Genomic DNA, 20,099 nt, shown 5'->3' with positions numbered 1-20,099 from the left:
AATAAAGTAGGGTCATGGCTTTTTAAAAAATTATTATTACAATTGGAAAAGCTTCTGAACTGTTAACCTAAACGTCTATGGCTATCTTTCCTCAGAATACATTCCTCTTAACAGTGACATTATGAAGTTTTAAGACAGAGATACAACCACCTGAATAGAGTTGGCTCAAAAAGTGCTTAAAAAGGGCATCAGTGAGCAACTAGTGAAGAATAAACATTTTAAAAGGAATATGCTTGAATAATTTGTTTTGGTGGGAGTAAGAGGGAGAACAATAATCTCCAATCTGATGTTGCTTCAATTTTATTTTGAGATGGCATTTAACATCTGTTATGCATTCAGGGAATGTTTTCTACAAAATTTGCTACAAGTTATTGTTCTTGTCAGCAGTAGGTCATATTGCTGTATCTAAGTTCTTGTGGTTATACATGAGCATATAAAATAGCTAATAGCACAGTCTATAAAACAGCAATAAATCTTGCTTACAAAATGATTCTTCCTTGTACTTAACCAAAATGTGATTACAAAGAACAAAGGAGATGGAGCACAGCGAAGAGACCCCGCAGCAGATTCATAAAGGCATGCCCAGTAAAAAACAATAGTGATTTACTTTGCATCGTTTCCAGAATGATTTTAAAATTAATTTTATTTTTCGACATGGCTTTCCTTTCGAATAGAAACAAATTTTACATATTTATGTCATAATGCACCGGTCTGCTGAGCTCCTCTCTCACCTATTCACTGCAGCTATGCTCAACGCACTGCTCAGGTTAGCCTGGCACACCAAGCACGTTTCTGGGAACTGTGAGTGAGAGACTTTCCCTACTATTCTCTCCCCGCCCTGGCCTTGCTCACTCTTGTCACCTGAGTTCTTAGGACCTCAGGCTTAACTCCTCCACCACTATCCCATCCTCAAGCCTCATTACCTGCTGCATCCCAGGAAGGCAGTTAGAGGACTATGCCATACTGAGCAGCAGCAAGAGAAAAACAATTGCAGCAGCTCAGACTATGATAGTAAACACCTGCACATGGAAGTGCTGTTCAGCTTGGCCTCTTGGAACTGCCCAGACATTTTTTTGATGCTCTCATTTGCCAGTGTGTGGAGGACAAGCTCAGGAACTCCTGAGGGGATTGGGAAATAGCTGGCCAGGAGGCTTCACGTTCCATCTTTGAACAATGCAAAGCAGAAATCGGCAAAGGGCTGCTTTTGGGTTAATAAATCTGTAGCAACTCTTTCAGGTGACCTGTCTATGAGGTTCATAGAGGATGGGAGAGTTAATTTGTGAGTTACTAAAGACATCAGGAAAGATTCTTTCAAATAAGAGCTCCTTGCCAGATTCTCATTTTCCAGGCCACAGAGGCGGCTGAAGAGCGAAAATACTTTCAACAGCAGAGTATGTCTTCTGTTTTTCAGGGTCCTGCACAAGTAGCTCCCAAACTTCAGGGCCCAGCAACGTACTTTAAAATCTCAAAAAGTGTCACGGGGTGACTTGCATGCCCTAGTGTCACATTTTTAACTAACACCATTATCATTTTACAATTCAGTTAAACAAACTTGCTGTGAATGATTTTACCCAGGCCTCAATCCACAATCCATGAAGGAATGCAATGTCTTCTAGTCACTGGTACATGCTAAAAAGAGAATCCTATAGTAATGCATGAGGCTTTTTATTGTGGCATAGAGCACTGTTTTTTAAAATTCTTCTTTCCTGTCTTTAGGACTGCTTACATAGCAGCTCTCAAATGACCCTGTGACAAGGGAATGCATGCTGGGTATGCACAAGTGAACTGAGGCCAGGTGGATGCAGAGCAGAAGATGCAGCAGAAGTGGATTGTGGAAGAAAAGGCATGAGGCAGCTGTGCTCTGTCCTGGTCCCAATGATACTGTCCTGGACACACCGTCCGCTCCCCTCCCAGAGGGCCTCCGATGCACTAACACAGCCCTCCCTTCCTCCTCTCAAACAACACAGGGCCAAGGTCCACCCCAAAAGCAATCAGAAGCCACAACTAGGTACTAGAATTGCGATGGGATACCACAGGGACAAACACCCAGCACAGCTTTAAGAGAGCTAGTTACCCAGGCACAAGGAGAGCCCTAGACACAGTACTGAAATACTTGAAGGGTGATGTACCCTCTTTTCCAGCCAGTCACGCTATTTCCAGGTCTGTAGGGTCAGATCTGCTATCACAGCACCATGCTGCAGACCGTGGTGTTGGCATACTCCACAGCAGAAATCAAGAAAGAAAAAGAACCAACATTCGTAGTTCACATAGTTACGTGCTAACATTGAAACTGTTTCCATCAACAGTTTCTGACTAACAGCCAAAAATAACATTACACTTTCCTTACAAAAGCCTAATATCTAGTAGACCAATCATTAAGATGTCCGGAAATAAACCATCAAGGGATTTCACCAGTTCCCAGCTCCTATTTAATACCTGATTATTACCTAGTGCTATAGGCAATTTATAGCACCCATTCAAGTTTCCATATTTCATACTGAGGGGGAAATGTGTTTACACAGAACAAGTATCCATACAACCACAAAGTAACAAATCTTTTTTAGTATGTAGAATAGTAAATGTACAATAAAGACCTTTTTAAAGCAGTGTCACTCCAGGGAACATACTTCAGGGAATTTACTCCCAGGACAATGTTTGGGTTATAAAAAAATCATTTAATCTGTTACCGAGTGACTGATGGCATTATGAAGAACATTGGCTACAAGCTATTTAAAGATTAGTCAAAGGAAAAACTTCTGCATTCTGTGTAACTGTACTCGCTTTATAACTATCAAGGATTATTCGTGCATAGGAGCTCTCTCTGTCAAAGAATGCATTGTGATGGGTGCCATACAGGCACAGAACAATAAGACCACTCTTTGCCTTATGCTAAATAACAAGTTGCAAATGTGATTATTATGTTTTATAAAAAATTGAAACTTTAAACAGAAAGCAGGATTTTATGAACTCCCGTATTAACATATTTTAACATCTGAATATTCTGTAAATTTTAAGATGGAAAATGAATGTTCATCTGCCATTGTAAATTAAATGAAAAGAAGCAACGAGGAAGTTAAGTTTGTGTGATAGTCTAGAAACAACCACCTAACCCTCTAGGTTCTAGCCTGTGCCTACAGCTTTTCAAACTTCGGGACTCTTAAAAAGCAAAGTAATATTTTTGGCTGGAACTGTGATTGTACACATAGAGTACTACAGTCCAGTTGAAATGAAATTTTTCTGGAGGAAGTTTTTCTTTTTAAAGCACCTAAAGAGTTCTGGCAACATGAGTACCTGTTAGAGGCAATCGGGGCGGGGGGGAAGGTGTATAGGGAGGGTGAGAGATTTGTGTGACCGCAATATGGCAGTGGTACAAGAAGAGCAGGCCTTTAACCCCACTGAGAGCTTTAAACCTTTCAGTGTCTATCAAGGTTACTTTAAGCCTTCCAGATATTTGGTATTTCCCTCAAAGTCATTACATTTGTGCAATTTTGGTAAAGGCTAGAAAGCAGGTTCTCATGTCAGAGGCTTCACAGAGAATAGCCAATAACTTCCCCTTCCCATTTATAAAATACAAAATTCCATGTGGAAATGCTTTTGTTGACCTCAGCTGTGGCAACACAGTACAAGGAACCAATGGCCTATTGCCTTTGGGGTTAAATACCACAAGATTGGCCTCTGCCTCCCCATCCCATCTGTTACACCCCACAAAGGCTGAGCAGATGGAATTACTTCACAGTCTTTTCCCGCATTAACCCCTGGGTTTCGCCTCTCACCTTCATACAAACATCTGTACGATGAGCTTCTCCCATGGGCAGGAGGCTGTCCACCTTTCTGATCCTACCTTCCTCTCCAAACTACATTCCCTACCCAACAGCTAGCCCACACTGACTGTATCGAAGTGTCTTCCTGTTTATCACACCTTCTCTGACGGAGTTATAAGAGCTGTTTGATGCCATAATGATATATGCAGCATTTAATGCTACCCATAGGGGAAAAAAACATTTAAGACAGACATGGTGCAAAGCTCCTCACTGAGGAGAATCTGGTGAAAGGGAAGATTACACCCCTGCCAATTCAGTCTTTGGCCTCTCTTCTCCAACTACTAAGAAACACCCATTTAAACTTCTATCTACAGGAGACCCTACTAGGTCCACGACAAAATTGCAAGTAGCCAGATACAATTGTGGGAGAAACAAATATGTCATTGACTGCACAATGCAATACATTGCCAAGTCAGAGTTTTAACTACTTTCAATACAGCTTTTAATTTCTAGAGAGTATCATGGCAATTTACTTAACCAGTAAATGCTAAGAATGACTAACAATACAGAAGAAAATAAAAATCAAATAGTATCTTCAACACCAAAGCAACAGTAAGCAATGAAAGGTTAAACAGCTTACTTCAATGCTGCAACTCTTATGTCATTATCTATTAAAATCCGTTCCATTCACAGCTGTACAACTAATGAGTACTATATTACCCAAACATGTTTTCAAATTAAATTATGAACAGAGTATTTTTTAAAATGGTTAGCTTTGAGTTACAGGTAAAATATGTTTAAAACCTCTAAATTACTTCCCACCTTTCCCTTTTCTGTTAAGACTAGCAGGTTTGTTTTGGGTGTTTTGTTTTTTTTTTCTTTTACTCAACACTCTCTGGTAACTTTTATTGAAAAAAAAAATCTATACACAAATAAGAACTTAAAGAGTCCAAAACACAGTGATGCACTGCCGGCTAAATGCCTAGACTAGTCTTCTGACTGGGCAACTCTTCAAGAATCATTTTATTTACGACATGAAAGTGTTACTTAGGACAGAAGTCAATGCAGTCAGAAAACAATGTGAGGGACTCACGCTAAACAGAAGGGCAGCATGAAATCAAAGACTGGCCCTCAGAGCTTGTAGCACTTTTCAAACCACTTCAGCCTGAAGTACTACTGCATTTCTCTAACGGGAGGACTCTATTATTATACCAGCCACTCTGATTTTGGCTGCTTGATTTTTTTTTTTCTTTTCCTCCCCGAATTTCCAAAGTTTTCAAGGTTTTAATTGTGTATTATATCCAGACAACCCCAGAGCATTGTGCTACGGCATCTTCTTGTTTGTGGGAGTTGTCTTCAAGCCCTATCATCCAGCTTTTGGGATTTCTATTGGAGCCAAGCAAGCCGGGGTGGGAGCGGAGCTGAGCTACAATGGGAATATCCGGCTCTGCCTCCCGCTGGAAAAAACAGCAACATCAGAAGGGGAAGGGAAGATTCCCTGACACTGGATGACAATTGTCCTATTTTGGGGAGCTCAGGAAGAGGGAAGTCAGCCTAACAGCACCGGTGGGTGACTTTTCCGAGAGAACTTTCCAAGCTATTTAGTAGCCGGACAGAGTCCTGCCGCTCCTCGCACCTCACCGTTAAGCTCCCCAGCGCCTGCTGTCCCCCCTCGGTCCCGGCTAAGCCCCCCCCAGCGCCCCCCCCCTCCCCGAGGACGGGAGCAGCGGCACCCCACCACCCCTCGCTGCCTCCCCGTAACTGCCCCGCGGCCGCCGCCACCGGGACCTCCCCGTCCTCCCTCCGCTCCCGCCAGCCGCCCCGCCGCACCTTTTGCTCAGAGGCCGGACTCTCACGGCCACCTTGACGTTAGCCATGGCTCGGCTCAGGCCCGCCGGCCCCGGCCCCGGCCCCGCATCCCGCCCCCGGCGCGGCGCCCGGCGCCCGGCGGGGCGGAGCCGCCAGCCCCGCCCAGTCGCGGAGGGGAGGGACGGGCCCGCCCGGGAAACCTCCCCGGGCGGAGCGGGACCGGGGGGGTCAGCAAAACGCTCCCCACAGCAGCCTCCCAGCACCCAAAATGCTTTTTTTTCCCGCCTAAAACAGGTCCGCCCGGGAGAGCGGGACCTCCAGACCTCGAAGCGGTGGTTTCACGCTTAAAATGGCCGGGGATACCCCTGCTCCCCCGGCAGCACCCCCGAGTTCGCGCTTGCAGCAGCACAACCACACGGATTTTAACTGAAAAGTTTAATGCCGACAGTCCCATTTAGGTGGGTGCTGCCCGGAAACTAAGCGCTAGGCACGACCCCCGGGAAACCAGTCCGTCTGAGGAGTGGGGAACTGCCAGCCTGACCCGGGCACATTGCTTTTCCTAGTAACGCGAGGGCAATCAGAAAACCAGCACTGCTTAAAGGGCAAAGCATTCCACATTTAAGCAGTTTGACAGTAATTTAAGGAAGATAAGTATCCCTTCTTTACTAGGGCTAAAGGAAAGCTCTCAAGTGTTTTCAATTCCTTTGAAAACCTTTGATCTTTATGGGTGTTGTATTATAATAATAATAAAATTTTTAAACTTCAAAAAAAAAATCCTATAACTGAAACCAAATGTTGCATCGATAAAGGTTTTGCGCTTAAGAATAACATAAAAACCACCAAAAGTTTTTTAAAAATGTGTTTAGAATATTGGCCCCGTCAGCTACTGACAATATAGTGAAGGCGAGAGAGAGCAAGTAGCATTGGTGTAAACATGATCTCAGGCCCACCAGATAATTCCTGTTTGGGTTTTTTGCCAGTGTTGTTACTCATTTTTAACTGGACTTTGTCTGGTTTTGCATTTCAAAATATGAGAAACCGAGCTACATCTGAATATCGTATAGAAGTGTTTTACAGTCCATTTAAACAACTTCTGTTTAAATTGCCTTTTAACTGTACTACTTATTTGTACTTTTAGTTCTCCTCATGAGACAATTTGCCTTAAGCTCCAGAAACGTTAAATCTGAATTCAAAAGGTACCACAATACAAACACCTTCCAGAGTGAAGCATGGGATGGATCCTTTGGACCCAACAATTTTCACAATTCATGATCTGCCATAGGGATGCCAAATGGGTACCTACAAGCTACGAATTGCTGTTTACTTCAATAGATTCAATACCAAAGATTCAACAGAGAATTGCTTTAATTATACTAAAGAATGAATTGATGTCAATGGTAAATGCCATCACCTAAACTCTACCCTCTCCACAGCCAACTCTTCAACAATGGGTAAAGAAGAAAATAATGCTCGACTCTTTGGGATATGGCAAAACCACCTGTTTGTCTTCACTTCAAGAAATTATAATGGTCAAACTAACTAGAAATGTTGTCATCCTACTTCTGGAAGCATTATGACAGCTTTAACTTGCCTGACCTAAATCATCACTGCAAGACAATGAGAGGTTAAGCCTATGACAGATGAACATGACTGATTCCAGAAGTCTGGATCCTGTTTCTTCCCATTTCACACAACGTGCAAAGTGTTTTCAGTAAAAATGCCAGCTCCTCTGCAATTGTGTGAAAGACCTTCATTTTCACGTCTGAAACAGCAGTGACATGGGACTTTGGACCCAAGTCGTGCAATAATGTATAAAGTGTTCACACAAAGATGCCATTAAAGTTTATGGGACTCAAATGCAAGTTTATATTCTCAGATCCTATCTACTGACAGTCTGCTTGACTTAGTGCAAATTGTTTCTATCCTCTTCACTTTTCTCAAAAGCAGCAGAGAGGAACATCAGCTACGCTTACAGAGCATACTAGAAATTAAGCTACGCACCTTGTCATCACACCCTGCAGACAGATATAGTCTACAAAGATTAAAATTTCGAGTATGGAGTAGACCAATTACAAGCAAGTCAGATCACAGCATGCTCAAAGAACCAAAGATTTCTTCCTTAATTCTACTTTTTAATGCAGTGATCAGAGAAACTACAGTGAAATTTGTGTGGTATTGAGCCATCTAGTGGTTACTTTAAAAACAAAGGACTCCCTTCAGAAATAGAAACAACAGGTTGGATGTATGAATTCAGAGTACATAAACGATACAGTGGTGGAAAGGAATACATCTGCACCACTTCCAGTTTGCTCTATATCCTGAATACAAGACTGAACGTCCTCCAAAGACAACCAACTATCCTGGTTTATAAATGGCCTGCCAGTGACATTTTACCAACAAATCTTTCCATGACATGGAAGTTGCTGAGGTTGCAAACTGGAACAATCATTGCTTTTGCGGAATTGTCAGTCATGCTGATAGAAAAAGAGTTTTATTCGCGTGGGAGGGGGGCACTGAAAATAGGGCAAGCAACAAAAGAGACTGAAGAATATTTATCACTGTCATAGAAGCGTGGCTTGCAAATCAGTACACCTGCCATGTATCGCCAAGTCTGTTCCTTGCTTTCCCACAAAACTACATCATAGCCATAATAAACAGTAATTTAAAACTAGTTTAATTTCTTGGTTAGAACTCCTATGGAAGCATAAGCTGGGACCTAAGACTTTGCACTGTTCTTGTAATTACAGAATATTATCACAGAATAGAACCCAAGAAACTGAGCTCTTGAAATCGAACTCTTTTATTGAGGTTTTATAACAACATACAAAATACACTGTATTATCAAGATGCTTATAAAAATTAGTAGAGACACTATAGTAAGTGCACCAAAAAAATCAAAACAGATTTGCAAGGGAATCCTGTCCAACCATTTCAAAAAGGAACTCCTTAACACTCTTCTCAGTAGTCCGTCTTCCTATGAGCTACTTATCGTCCTTTTGGCTTTTTTAATAGTTGGAGAACTGTTACGTAAGAACAGAAACATAACTACCTACAAAGTCCCTGTTGGATTAAAGCACAACTATGTTGTAGTTTTCAGAAAAAGACCGTAAAAAGGTCATTCTTTGAATAGTCATCCTATTTGAGGAAAACGATTAGGTTAAAGATAAGCCAAAATCCAATCCAGCAGTATTGCAGATGCTGTCAGAATACACTTCTTTTTGCCATTCTCCCCATTTCAGTATTTGGTCTGCCAGCTCCTCCAAGTCCATCACGAGCAACTCTGTTTTTGTCAAAGCAGTGTCCTGAAACAGAAGAGTTGGATTTCATCTCTATACATCCTTTCAATTAAACAGGACATAAAAATAACTAAAAGAACGAAACACCAACTGAATTCTTAATGCTGGAGGAGACAGACAGCTCAGTTCTTTCGCTACTCACCATATTCTTCATGATGTTTGGTATCTGAGGCATGGTTCTTACGGTCTGCAAATGGCTTTCAAGTTTCTCAATGAAAGTCACAGCCTCATTCAACAACTCTACTACATACCTGTAACCAAGAAGGAGTCCCCTACTCAAAAGTTGTGCAAAACAATGAGGATCTAATAATTCCAAGCTCTTATTTCTTTCCCCTGTGGGGAAAGTCCTCTTCTCCAGTTTTATGCAAGTTCCTAACCATCTAATTAATCCCTCTGCAATTACACTTCTTTTATGAGTCTCAGCAACAAGTAAGGCAGGAATTACAGAAGTTAATATGTACTTCAGTAACTGGAGTAGGTTTTTAGATCATGAGAAAGACTGAATTTTTAAAACATGCACTATGCTTGTCTGGGAATCATTCACACATTTATTCTGAGCAAGTCACAGTGGAAGAAAGACACCAAATGCTGAAGTAACAATTCTTAGCTTTTGGGAACCATAATCAATCAAGCATTTAACACATTGTTTAAAAAAATACATCACAAATTATTCTGTAATCTTCAGAAGACTAATAACCTAAGCAAATATTCATAAAAATATGTATCACTACCTTCCTATGAATTTAGCAATGAGTAAACTGCTAGTTTTTAGCTAAGGTTCTGCTAGCATTTTAAATTTCTATTCTTATCGATGGAAAAGTGAATGAAAGCATGTGATTTTTACTGCCTATTAATTCAAATTAATTTGGACTCATGCAGACAAAGAACAATATTTTTCTATGCCTACCTGTGGAAAGCAGCGTCAATAGGCAGAGTCTCCTGACATCTGGGCATTACCAACCTCTTTCTAAGAGCCTTCTTCTCTTTCAGTACAGCTTCCAAGTGTCTGTTCATATCTTGCAAAATCTCGCATTTTTTGCCTATAAAATGAAATTGCAAAGTTGCACCTATTGTCCTGCTAAAACTAGAGCAACATTTCTTCCAGAGAAAGACATAAAGAAAAAGTCCGATCTATTGCACCGGACAGTTTACACTCAAGAAAGATACCATTAAACAGAATGACTTTTTCTAGAGTGCGTAGGACTTAATATCAGAGTGCACCTTAAAGTCATAACACCTACTTTTTACAGCTCTGTTAATTGTTTTACATTATCTATAAACTGCCTTTGAGATGAAGCTGATGACTTAAATTATACCATAGCACTGCAGTATTACAATAAACTTCACTAGCTTAACACAGTAGTAGCAAGCTAGAACGTTTTTAAGCATCCATCAAATCACAGTGGGAAAAATGTGAATTAATAGAGAAACAAATAAATATGCTCCCAAAATACTAAAATAAAAATCCAAGTAATTTTAGGGGCATACAAATGTAGCAGAAATACACTGAGTTACTGGAAAAGCAGCAAAGCAGCACATAGGCCAAGGGAAGCAAATCAGGTTACTGATGATCTCGGAACTCCTGCTGCTCCGCTGACCACAGGGAGCTGACCCCACAGACACAACTTTTTTGGAGAATGAGTTAGACATGGAGCTTCTACTGAGACAGTAGAGGGTGCAAGTTCAAATAGTATGGAAGCATTCTTTAGGGGCTAGTAAAACACCCGTCACCTCTAACAAGCTATCCAGTGGAGACAGCTGCAAAAACTTCAAAAGTGCCATGTACTCAGATGAAATGTTGATTTGCTGATAAAGCCATTTAATACTCTCGGCTTTTCTAAAGTACAACTGCACTTACCTAAGTAAAAAGGGTGAACAATATCTGCTATCTCCTTCTCCAACTGCAGAATTTCAGCTTTCAGTTTCTTCTACAATAACATCAAATGAAAACGCATTTTTAACATACGTATCCAGATACTGTTGACTCTCTTGGGGTGGGGGAGGAAGTAGAAAGGGAGAAAGTAGGAGCATGGGGGAGGAGAACATGCATGAAAGAGCAACAGCATTTCCACGAGATCATGTTATCACGCTCTCTGGAGTGTTTGTACTACTAGGTGGGGCTTTTTTTGGTCAACAGGAAAAGACTGTTTTAAAAAAACTAAACGATTTGGTGATTTATTGGGAATTTGTGCCAGAAAAGCCAGATCCTGCAATTTATTCCTATACCACAGTCCCAAGTTTCCTCCTTGTGGCAAAGACTGGTTTGTGTTGTGTTGGGTTTTTTTAGCTGTGGCAAAAGCTCTCTCAGGTGAAACTCCCAGCTTTAATTCTTTCCTGTGATAAACCAGCACAAGAGCAGCAGATACCTTCCTGTGGCCGAAAGAGTTGTGGTCATTTTGGCTAAACAACTGAAGACTGAGGAAAGTATAGAAAAGGATGACACATCAGTCTCTTGGGACACACAGAGAACTATTGCTTTGGTTTTCTTGATCACTGAGGAGAGGACAAAAATAAACCTGCTTCACTCACATCTGTCAGAGAGAGTGTTTTGTATGTGAAAGCTTCCAGCAAAGGAGGCTAAGTAGCCACCTTACTGGGAGCTGGAAACCATTCGTTCCATCTGCCTGTCAATACAGGATGATGACAGCTGTTTAACTCACTCTCCAAAAATTAAATGGTGAATTTGTCACACTGCTTTGCAGTAAGGCTTTGTAGCTGCTGGAGCCCATATTGTGTAATTTAATAAGCACAGTTTTGTGCCAACAAACAAATGCTCAGAAAACATCATAAAATACAAGCCACCAGCCAGTTCAGGCAGTAGGAAATGACCGAGGTTACCTCTTGCTAACCAACAGCCGGTCTAGTTGCCTATAAAAAAACCCCATTTTCATGAATTTAAGACAACTTCAAATTCTTATTTGTTCTTCATTTTTTCCAGAAAGCTTCAGGTAACACTTCAGTCAAAGACGCAGGCTGCTGCATCTTTCCAGTTATACGAAAAAATTTTGTTTCATTATTTTGTTCTTTTCTTTGTAACAACTTGGTCCACTGGGGAATAAGTGCCAACTATTAAATAGCTAAACTGTTTAAAAAACTGCAAAAAGCGAAACGATAGCACATGGCAGTCCAATACCTCCTCAGGTGCCATGTATTCCCTCTAAGTATTTAAGTGTTGAGTGTACACTGACAACAGTAAAGGCTGTACCTCATTGATCTCAGCTCGCATGTTTGCCATTTTTTCCGCCTCTGAGAATTTCACAAAGCATGGGGATTTTCTACAGGTTAAATCCAATGTCTCCTGTGAGAGGAAAACAATAGGATAAAATGCAGTCAGCAGCAAGATGGGGAACAAAAATAGGGGGGAACAATGAAGTCAGGCAAATTCTCAGGATGGCTTTTAATAGTCTAGTTAATCTGATGCACTATGCAATACAGTAAATGTCATCTGAAGAAGTCATAAAATTAACACGCTTTATTTGAGGAAAAGGAACATGAATGAAAATAAAATGCCTAGGCTTCAGAAAAATACCCATCCAAGGGCACGGTGATTCCTTGTAAGGAAAGCTGCCACCAGCTTTCTTACCAAAACGCAAGAAATCCCCCGATAAACAGAAATTTTTTTCTGCCTTTCCCATTAACAAGCATTACGCCAACAGGAACAGGGTTTCGCACTTTCAGCGTAATCTCCTTTCAGGACACGCAGCCGGCAGCCCGCAGTGAGGCTGCCCGTGAGGCAGGGGCGAGCTGCTGGCCCCGGGCTCTCGGCACCGTCCCCGCAGGCCAGTTCTCTCGCGTCACCACTGCCCCGCTGCCGCCATCTTGCACGGCCGTTACCTGGCTGACGGCGCCCGCTGCCAGGCACCGCTGCAGCATGGTGGCCACCGCCAAGGGCTGCCACACCTGCCCGGGGCGGCGGGCGGCCGGGGCGTTGCTCCGCTCCTCACGGCCCTTCGCGCCTTGCTGCCGGCTCGGCGCCCTCCGCCCGGACCCGGCCGCCCCGCGGGGCCGGTGCGTGGCGGCCTCTGTCGGGGCGGTAGCGGGGCGGCTCTCCGCCATGCTGGGTGTCCCGGAAGCCCGCGCGGATAACGGCGCCCCTGGCCGGCGGGCGGCCGCCATGTTGGGTGTGACAGGAAAGGGGCGGGTGACCCGCGTCCGGTTCCTGGGGAGCCGGCAACTGCCTCTGGAACGTCGGTTCTCCCTACGGCGAGGGCCGGGCTGGGGGCTCCGCCGCCGTGGAGTGTCGGCCAGCGACGCCTGTACAGGTGGGTCGGGCCGGGCCGGGCTGGGCCGGGCCGTCGCCGCCCCCTGGGGTGCTGGTGCTGGGGAGAGGGCCAAGCGGCCCCGGTGGGGCCGGAGCAGCATGGGAGGGGTTGAGGCGAGGAGACCGGGGTCTGTAGCGGGTCATTGCTGGCTGCGCCCCTTGCCGAGAGTCCTGCTGACTCGCCTCTGCTTCTCTTGGGCTCCTCGTCCCGGCTGTTTGCCTGCTGTATTAGGCTTTATTCCCCACCTCCCGGCTGCAAACCTGACGCTAAACCTTCGGCCTGTAATCCGGCTTAGTTTGTCCGGGGGATTAAACCCTGCTGGGTTACGGGAGATGGATTTCTTGTATCAGCATCTAGAGTCACGGCAGAGGAGTCAAGTCTCTAAATGAAACAAATGTTTCCAAAAAAGAAAACAAAACTGTAATGTTGACAGCAGGTCAGCGCTGGTAGATGCCACTAAAATCACAGCTAGTCTCCATGGAGAATCTTCTTGCACTACTGAGCCCTGAAAGAGGAGAAATGTGGAAAGTACGCAATTTTTCCACTTAGATTTAACTAGATTCGTTGCATCATTTCTACCTTCAAACTGCTATAACGAAGGCACCTTAAGCAAGGTAAATCTTTTAAGTTCTAGGTTTTAGTTATGAGAGAGGTGAAAACGCAGCAATGAAACGGTTCAGTATATTGCAATGCTTGTAGTGTTGAAGACAGTACACTTAAAGTGACTTTACTATTTGCTTTATCACAGAGACTTTGGATTGAAGTTCAGTAGTGCAGAATAACTGAGAGAAACTGGCTGAGGCTATCGCTCAAACTCTGTACACCTGACAGAACTGTTAGAATGGGAAATAGTGCATTAAAAGCCCACCTGGAGACAGCACAGAAAACTGGTGTGTTTCAGCTAACGGGAAAGGGACTTACAGAGGTAATGTAATTGTAGGGAAAACGTGGCTGTTTGTTTGCCTGGCTGGCACTTTTGAAGAGAAATTCCCACTTCATTGTCCTAATGGACTGTACATATGTATTTCTCATAAGCTGTGATGGATAATATTATGTCAATATTTTTTTCCTTTTTGCAGAGGAGATGTATGCTTGCACTGACTTCAGACTGAGGATTTATCTGTCAGGGCACATGTATGCTTATGAGTTTATGCTTTAGAGTGCATGTATGTTCAAGAAGTACTAGTTATGATGTTGTCCTTTTTAAAAAAAAGGGCTGTAAACTTGAGGGAAAACCCATAAATTTTATAACCTTATTGTTAACTGGAAAGATACTGCACAATTTGTCACGTGTACATACTTACGCTCTATTTAATTGTAGTCATGTGAATAGTCTGTACAGGCTGTTCACTGGGCTGCAAGCATCTTGAAGTTTATTATATCAGAAATTGTCTTGACTTTGACTCAACTGCAGGAGAACATAGAATGTCCTGGAACCATACATCAAGTAACACAGGATAATCCAAATTCACAGGATGGCCAAAAATATCTCTATAATGCAGTAATTTTCCAAGACTTTTCTCAAGTATCTTCTCCCACTATCCTATCTTCTCTTTTCCCTTTTCCTCTACCAAACTAAAGGAGAATCGAAACCACTGGCCTGTTGACGAGGTCTTGCTGATGGTGATTGTCAGGTTTTTCGTGTTTTTTTTCAGTTCAGTGCCAAGTGGGGATTAAAGTGGTACAAGATGTCAATAAGAATAAGGAAAATGGCTTACATAATTATTTTAAAAGGAAAGCAAGAGAAGAAAATCCCAATCCTACTCTGCTAAGATATAATAGGGTTATTAACTACTTGTAGAGTATTTTAAAATGACAGGCATGTTTAAGATAAACACACAAGAGGACTAAAACATAAAGGAGCTTGTGTCATGGTATACTTACTTCTCCCTTTTTAATTTAAATTCTTTGGATAAAAATCTACCCTTCCTAGATGTTAGACTGTCCCCTTTATATCCCTCTTCACTTCCTCAGATGAAAAAGTATTTTTAAAAATATATATTAAGCAAATTTGCCAACTTAGTTGCACACTGTAGTGACTGGACATGGTGATACATATGACAGTATGTCACAGTGATACAAATTTCAATTAGAATTTTAAGCTGTGTAACTTGAACATTCAAAATCATATCCAATATGCTGTATCTTTTTTTTTCCTCCATAGTTTCCTGAAGATCTGCAGAAGCTAACAAGCAACTTAAGGACAATAGACTTGTCGAACAACAAAATAGAGCTCTTGCCACCACTCATTGGAAAATTTTCCTTTTTGAAGAGCCTTGTTCTAAACAACAACAAACTGAGTATGCCTGCTAATTAATATCTCCACAGATTTTAAAAATAATAACCTGACTGCTCTGATCCGAAACTAAATGTAATGATTTAACTCTCACAGGATATAAATGGGGAGTTTAGTTACCTAAACTGAAATCTTTGGAATTCATGTAGATGAAAAAAAACCCCAAACCATAAATTCTTCAAAACTAGTTGCCAACTTAGTTGTATTATCAGTTTTACAATGACATGTAAGTACTTAAAACCATTTAACGTTTCTGGGCTGTGACTTGTCTGATCTGAAGGTTTAACCATGTTAGATGGTTTAGTACAGTTGAGGAGCACCGTCAGAGTGAGTTGAGAAATACCTTCAAAGGGCTGCAGCAGACCTGAAGCTGTGAATTGTTTGGTACTTCAAATGTCATAGAATATGCCAGCAAAGTGGTTAGTAAGGAGTGTAACCGATAGGCTAAAAGCCTCTCAGGGTAGCGTTTTCAGCCTCTGACTGGAAGATTTGCCCTGTCTGCAGATTGTTTTTAAGATGCTTATGGAAGATGGTTAAAAAGCATGTCTTGTCAGCGGGTTTAAGTTTCTGTGCAGGGATCTGTGCCTTCATTGGAAAATGGGGAGGAATCCTGTGAGAAATTACTGTAACATAGCACTGTTTTCCATGCAAAAGCTTATTTGAATGAAATGGGTATGAATGTTTACTGCTCTTTGTTTAGGTCATCTCTCTGTTCTGTCACTTATTTCTAGCTGCTTTACCTGAGGAGCTGTGTAAACTGAAAAAACTGGAAACACTACACTTGAATGGCAATCACTTGAGGCAGCTACCAGCTGCATTTGGACAACTTTCAGCTCTCAAAACTCTGAGCCTTTCTGGAAACCAGCTTCGCACTGTGCCTACACAGCTCTCCGGTCTTCGCCACTTGGATGTGGTAGATCTTTCCAAAAACCAGATCCAAAATGTTCCCGACACTGTGGGAGAATTGCAGGCTATCGAACTCAATTTGAATCAGAATCAGGTCTGGTAACTGAGATATTATGGGCACGTAGATTTAAGACATGGTTTATCTTGGACTTAGTACATCCACAGAACATAAACTGAGACCATCAAAATTTATCGCTAAAAGACATATCCTGGACACAATAGAAACGAGGGATCATAAGTACCGTTTATGTACTGATACATCTAACTGCCTGATTTGACTAACAAATCCTGAATTTAGACATAAAAAAATTATTTGGACAGTTCTTGAGGAGGAATCTGATAAACAGATGTGTAGGTTGCCTGTCATCACGGAAGAAAAAAACTTGCATTTTTGATCATTATTATCGTTGCTTGTACATTTTTGTTAAGTAGTTATTGCTAACGTAATGGTTCCATATTAGTCTGAAACAAATCACTTAATCATGCATCACTAACATTTTAATCCTGCTTTTCTGTGTTACTTTATTTCTACCAGATTTCCCAGATCTCAGTGCAGATCTCCCACTGTCCACGCCTCAAAGTCTTGCGTTTAGAAGAAAACTGCCTAGAACTCAGCATGCTTCCTCAGAGTATCCTCAGTGATTCCCAGATCTCACTGCTTGCAGTAGAAGGCAACCTCTTTGAAATCAAGAAACTCAGAGAACTAGAAGGTTATGACAAGGTTGGTGTCCTTTCCTGTCTTTTTTCTAAAGAAGCTCCTGGTGAAGTCCTTACCCAGTACCTCCTTAGAATACTAAGCTTTTATGCTAGTGAATAAAAGTGCAAACAGTCTGTTGATATTGTTGTTGGTACTGGATTTGTATCTAATCTCTGAAAATACCTTCAAGAGTTCTTCAAAGGTGAACTCTCTCATAGGATTCAGGATCAGTGTTCTTTCATCAGCATCTTTTGAAGGGCAGCTGATGATGACAGGTCCATCTCTTCACTTTGATGGGACAAAAAATAACAGATCTTTCCTGTTATGCAGCATTCTTAACTGTTTAACATTAGTTCATCCTTGAGACTTGACTGTTCAGCATTGTGAGGACTTTCTTTCTAGAGCATTGATCTGAATTACAGCAAACAGCAGAAAATTTTTGGAGGTTTTTTTTTTAATTAAATGATTATGTCTGGGAGATGAAAATATGCTTTAGATGCAGAGTGCTTTTGAGTCTGAGAGCAGAAGCTTAGCTGCTTTTAGTATTAATGAATCTTGTATTAATTTACAAATCTTAGATTATTTTTTTTCTTTGTAGTACATGGAACGATTTACAGCTACAAAGAAGAAGTTTGCATGATCATTATTTTCACCCTGTGTATTCCCTGTAAGAAGAGTCAGTGACTGAAGCACCTGGTTCACTGACTTAAACCAAGATGGATGAAGGAGATGATCAGAGTGCTCCTCCTCTGGTAGTCTGATACGGTCTGTTAAGGCCACATTGAATACACTTGAACTAGAGAATATGGGTATTGAACTGATGAACCAGTCCAGGGGCCAGTTTTGATTTTTGTGCCACTGTAGCTTTTAACACAATACATGTTCTCCTTTGTTAAGGCTTGTTCTTTCACAGAGAAAGGGAATGAGCGTTTCAGTGTTGCCAGTTCCATTTTGTCAGGAAGCTGGCTGTTGATTTGTAAGAGGATCATTTCTTCTGGAAACATTTTTCCATGCTAGCGCATGGAAGTGCTACCACCAAAGCAGATCTGAAACATTGTGTATCTTGCAGTAAACACTATCGTACAGAGAACTTCTACAGATGAGGTTTTAGTTTATAACTTGTATAAGTTTTTTATGAAGCACAAATAGTTGTGGCTATTTTATTAACTGCTTCTGGTAAAGAAATCACAGTTGGAGCATCATTCATATTTTACTGTAAAGACTTTCCTTTCCCATAAGCAAGAATTGCACTACAGTCCACTTCTGCTCAAGCACTATCAAATAAAAGAGGTTCATCTTCAATGTATTCAGTAAAAATGTATATTGCCAGAAAATACAATATCCTTGCACTGACTCCTTGTGTACAGAGCAATGCTGAAAGTTTTAGTCGCCAGCCTACTGCTGCTGCCTTATTACCAAAAGCACCTAGAAAGAGCTAAAAATGTATGCAATTATGTAAACTTATACTGAAAAGGAAAATGTACTTGTTTATTTTAGTAAATAATTTTCAAAAAAATCAGTTCAAGTTTATTTGGTGTAACTGCTGCTGTTGTCATTTTAATGACAAGTACTAAGCAATCCCTAAAAGCCATCACTTAGGTACTTAGTTCCATTAGTTGTTGGTAACAGTTACGCTTCTGCTGCTTTGAGAAAGCAGAGGATTGGAGTATGTAAACCCTTTGGTAGTAATTCAGTTAATAAGTACTACAGGCTCAAACAGTGAAGTAGGAGCTGTACTATGTACACATCTGTACTATGTACGCATCTATTGCTGAACTGTCTTACATTAACAGGTTCCTATACTTAAGCTTTCCTACATGAGACAGGAAAGGCATGTACAGCAAACTCCTTAAAAGGTGCAGGTGTAACCAAACATACTCAATATCTTACACCACCTGCAGTTAAAAAAAAATTGTGACCTCTGTGCCAATTTTTTTCCTCAGTGTAACAGCTATAATCAAGAGTAACAATAAGTGGTTCTTTTATAAGATGCTCAGATGTATCCAGTTCCCTGACCCTGTGCTGTCTGATTTGAAGTCTTACATAGTAATACCTATTATTTAGGGAACATCAGCTCCTTATTCAAAGGATGGAGACAATCCGTCATTAAACAGGGAACCAGTTTCACTGAAGAACCCCCATTCCAGGTGTTACTTTATGGAAAAACTACTAACTTCCTGTACGTAGCAGCTGACAGCAGGCAATGTTGATGAGGCTACTCCAAGTAGAGAAATGCTTTAAGAACACCTGTAGTTACCATAATGCAGGGCCCTGTATAGTCAGGAATCCATTCAGCTTCATTCTAACAGACTCTACAGATTATGACATGCAAATCCAGCAGTGAATAGTTTAAAGCCACTGGCCTTGTTTTGAATTTCCTTCTAGTTGATAGCTAAATCCTCTTTAAAGCATTAGCTTTTTCTAGAGATGAGCCATATATGAGACACCCACAGAACAAAGCCCCTCAGTTAGCAAATTCCCCCTTTGCATTCAGCAGCTCTAACAACTACAAAGGAGTGTACTTGGCAATGTTGTGCTCTGGAGGGCTTTTTTTGCATGTTTTATCTGAGGGTTTTTGTGGTCGTTTTTGGTGTGTTTTTTTTTTTTTTACTGGAAATATCTGCTCAGACATGCTGCTTCTCTCATTTAACATTTGCTTATCAGGATTCTTTCATCTATTCAAAGCAGCTGTGTTAGAGTAGATCAGGGCATTTGAAAACAATGCAGTTAGCACTGCTATAAAAAAAAAACCACTGCTTTTGGAAGCATTTGGTAAAGTCAACATTTCTCTTCGTGATCACCTAGTACATTTAGAAACTTTCAACTAATTGTTGGGCTCCTTTGCTACCTTGAAGTTATGACAGCTATCAAAAATTTTGTAAAGTGAAATACCAAATGGTGCTTTGTCCTGGATTAATCAAATTTGTTCCAGAATGGAGGAATACTATGTTTAAAAAAAAAAAAAATTTGGCTGATACCCTTACCTTAGTTATTGCTGTGAGGTTAAAAAAGTTGCTTAGTAACACTGTTCTGTGTATTTCAGCACTATGTAATCTATTGGTAGTTTTATAC

General features: G+C 41.4%; 2 protein-coding genes across 2 annotated transcripts; one reads left to right on the top strand and one right to left on the bottom strand.

Annotated features, from left to right (window-relative positions):
• Nucleotides 1–8,354: 8,354 nt before the first annotated feature.
• On the bottom strand, nucleotides 8,355–13,000 carry HAUS2 (HAUS augmin like complex subunit 2). Its single transcript, XM_074909597.1, has 6 exons — nucleotides 12,701–13,000; nucleotides 12,072–12,164; nucleotides 10,725–10,794; nucleotides 9,774–9,906; nucleotides 9,009–9,117; nucleotides 8,355–8,872 (listed from the first exon to the last, which is right to left on the bottom strand). The coding sequence occupies exons 1-6, from the start codon at nucleotides 12,980–12,982 to the stop codon at nucleotides 8,723–8,725; spliced, it is 837 nt and encodes a 278-aa protein (XP_074765698.1). The 5' UTR covers nucleotides 12,983–13,000; the 3' UTR covers nucleotides 8,355–8,722.
• LRRC57 (leucine rich repeat containing 57) lies at nucleotides 13,001–18,652 on the top strand. Its single transcript, XM_074909598.1, has 6 exons — nucleotides 13,001–13,128; nucleotides 13,877–14,053; nucleotides 15,293–15,428; nucleotides 16,156–16,424; nucleotides 16,866–17,051; nucleotides 17,626–18,652. The coding sequence occupies exons 2-6, from the start codon at nucleotides 13,970–13,972 to the stop codon at nucleotides 17,665–17,667; spliced, it is 717 nt and encodes a 238-aa protein (XP_074765699.1). The 5' UTR covers nucleotides 13,001–13,128; nucleotides 13,877–13,969; the 3' UTR covers nucleotides 17,668–18,652.
• Nucleotides 18,653–20,099: the final 1,447 nt, after the last annotated feature.

Source organism: Athene noctua, chromosome 6, assembly GCF_965140245.1.
Source record: "Athene noctua chromosome 6, bAthNoc1.hap1.1, whole genome shotgun sequence".
Classification (NCBI taxonomy): domain Eukaryota; kingdom Metazoa; phylum Chordata; class Aves; order Strigiformes; family Strigidae; genus Athene; species Athene noctua.
This window is presented reverse-complemented; position numbering and strand designations above follow the sequence as displayed.

Excerpts from the sequence above, each read along its gene's own strand:
- HAUS2 (XM_074909597.1), bottom strand. The coding sequence starts at position 12,982 with ATGGCGGCCGCCCGCCGGCCAGGGGCGCCGTTATCCGCGCGGGCTTCC. Across the intron at positions 9,907-10,724 it reads TGTTCACCCTTTTTACTTAG|GCAAAAAATGCGAGATTTTG; the intron begins GTAAGTGCAGTT and ends TTCATTTTATAG. Across the intron at positions 8,873-9,008 it reads CAAACATCATGAAGAATATG|GACACTGCTTTGACAAAAAC; the intron begins GTGAGTAGCGAA and ends CTTCTGTTTCAG.
- LRRC57 (XM_074909598.1), top strand. The coding sequence starts at position 13,970 with ATGGGAAATAGTGCATTAAAAGCCCACCTGGAGACAGCACAGAAAACT. Across the intron at positions 14,054-15,292 it reads CGGGAAAGGGACTTACAGAG|TTTCCTGAAGATCTGCAGAA; the intron begins GTAATGTAATTG and ends TTTCCTCCATAG. Across the intron at positions 16,425-16,865 it reads TCAATTTGAATCAGAATCAG|ATTTCCCAGATCTCAGTGCA; the intron begins GTCTGGTAACTG and ends TATTTCTACCAG.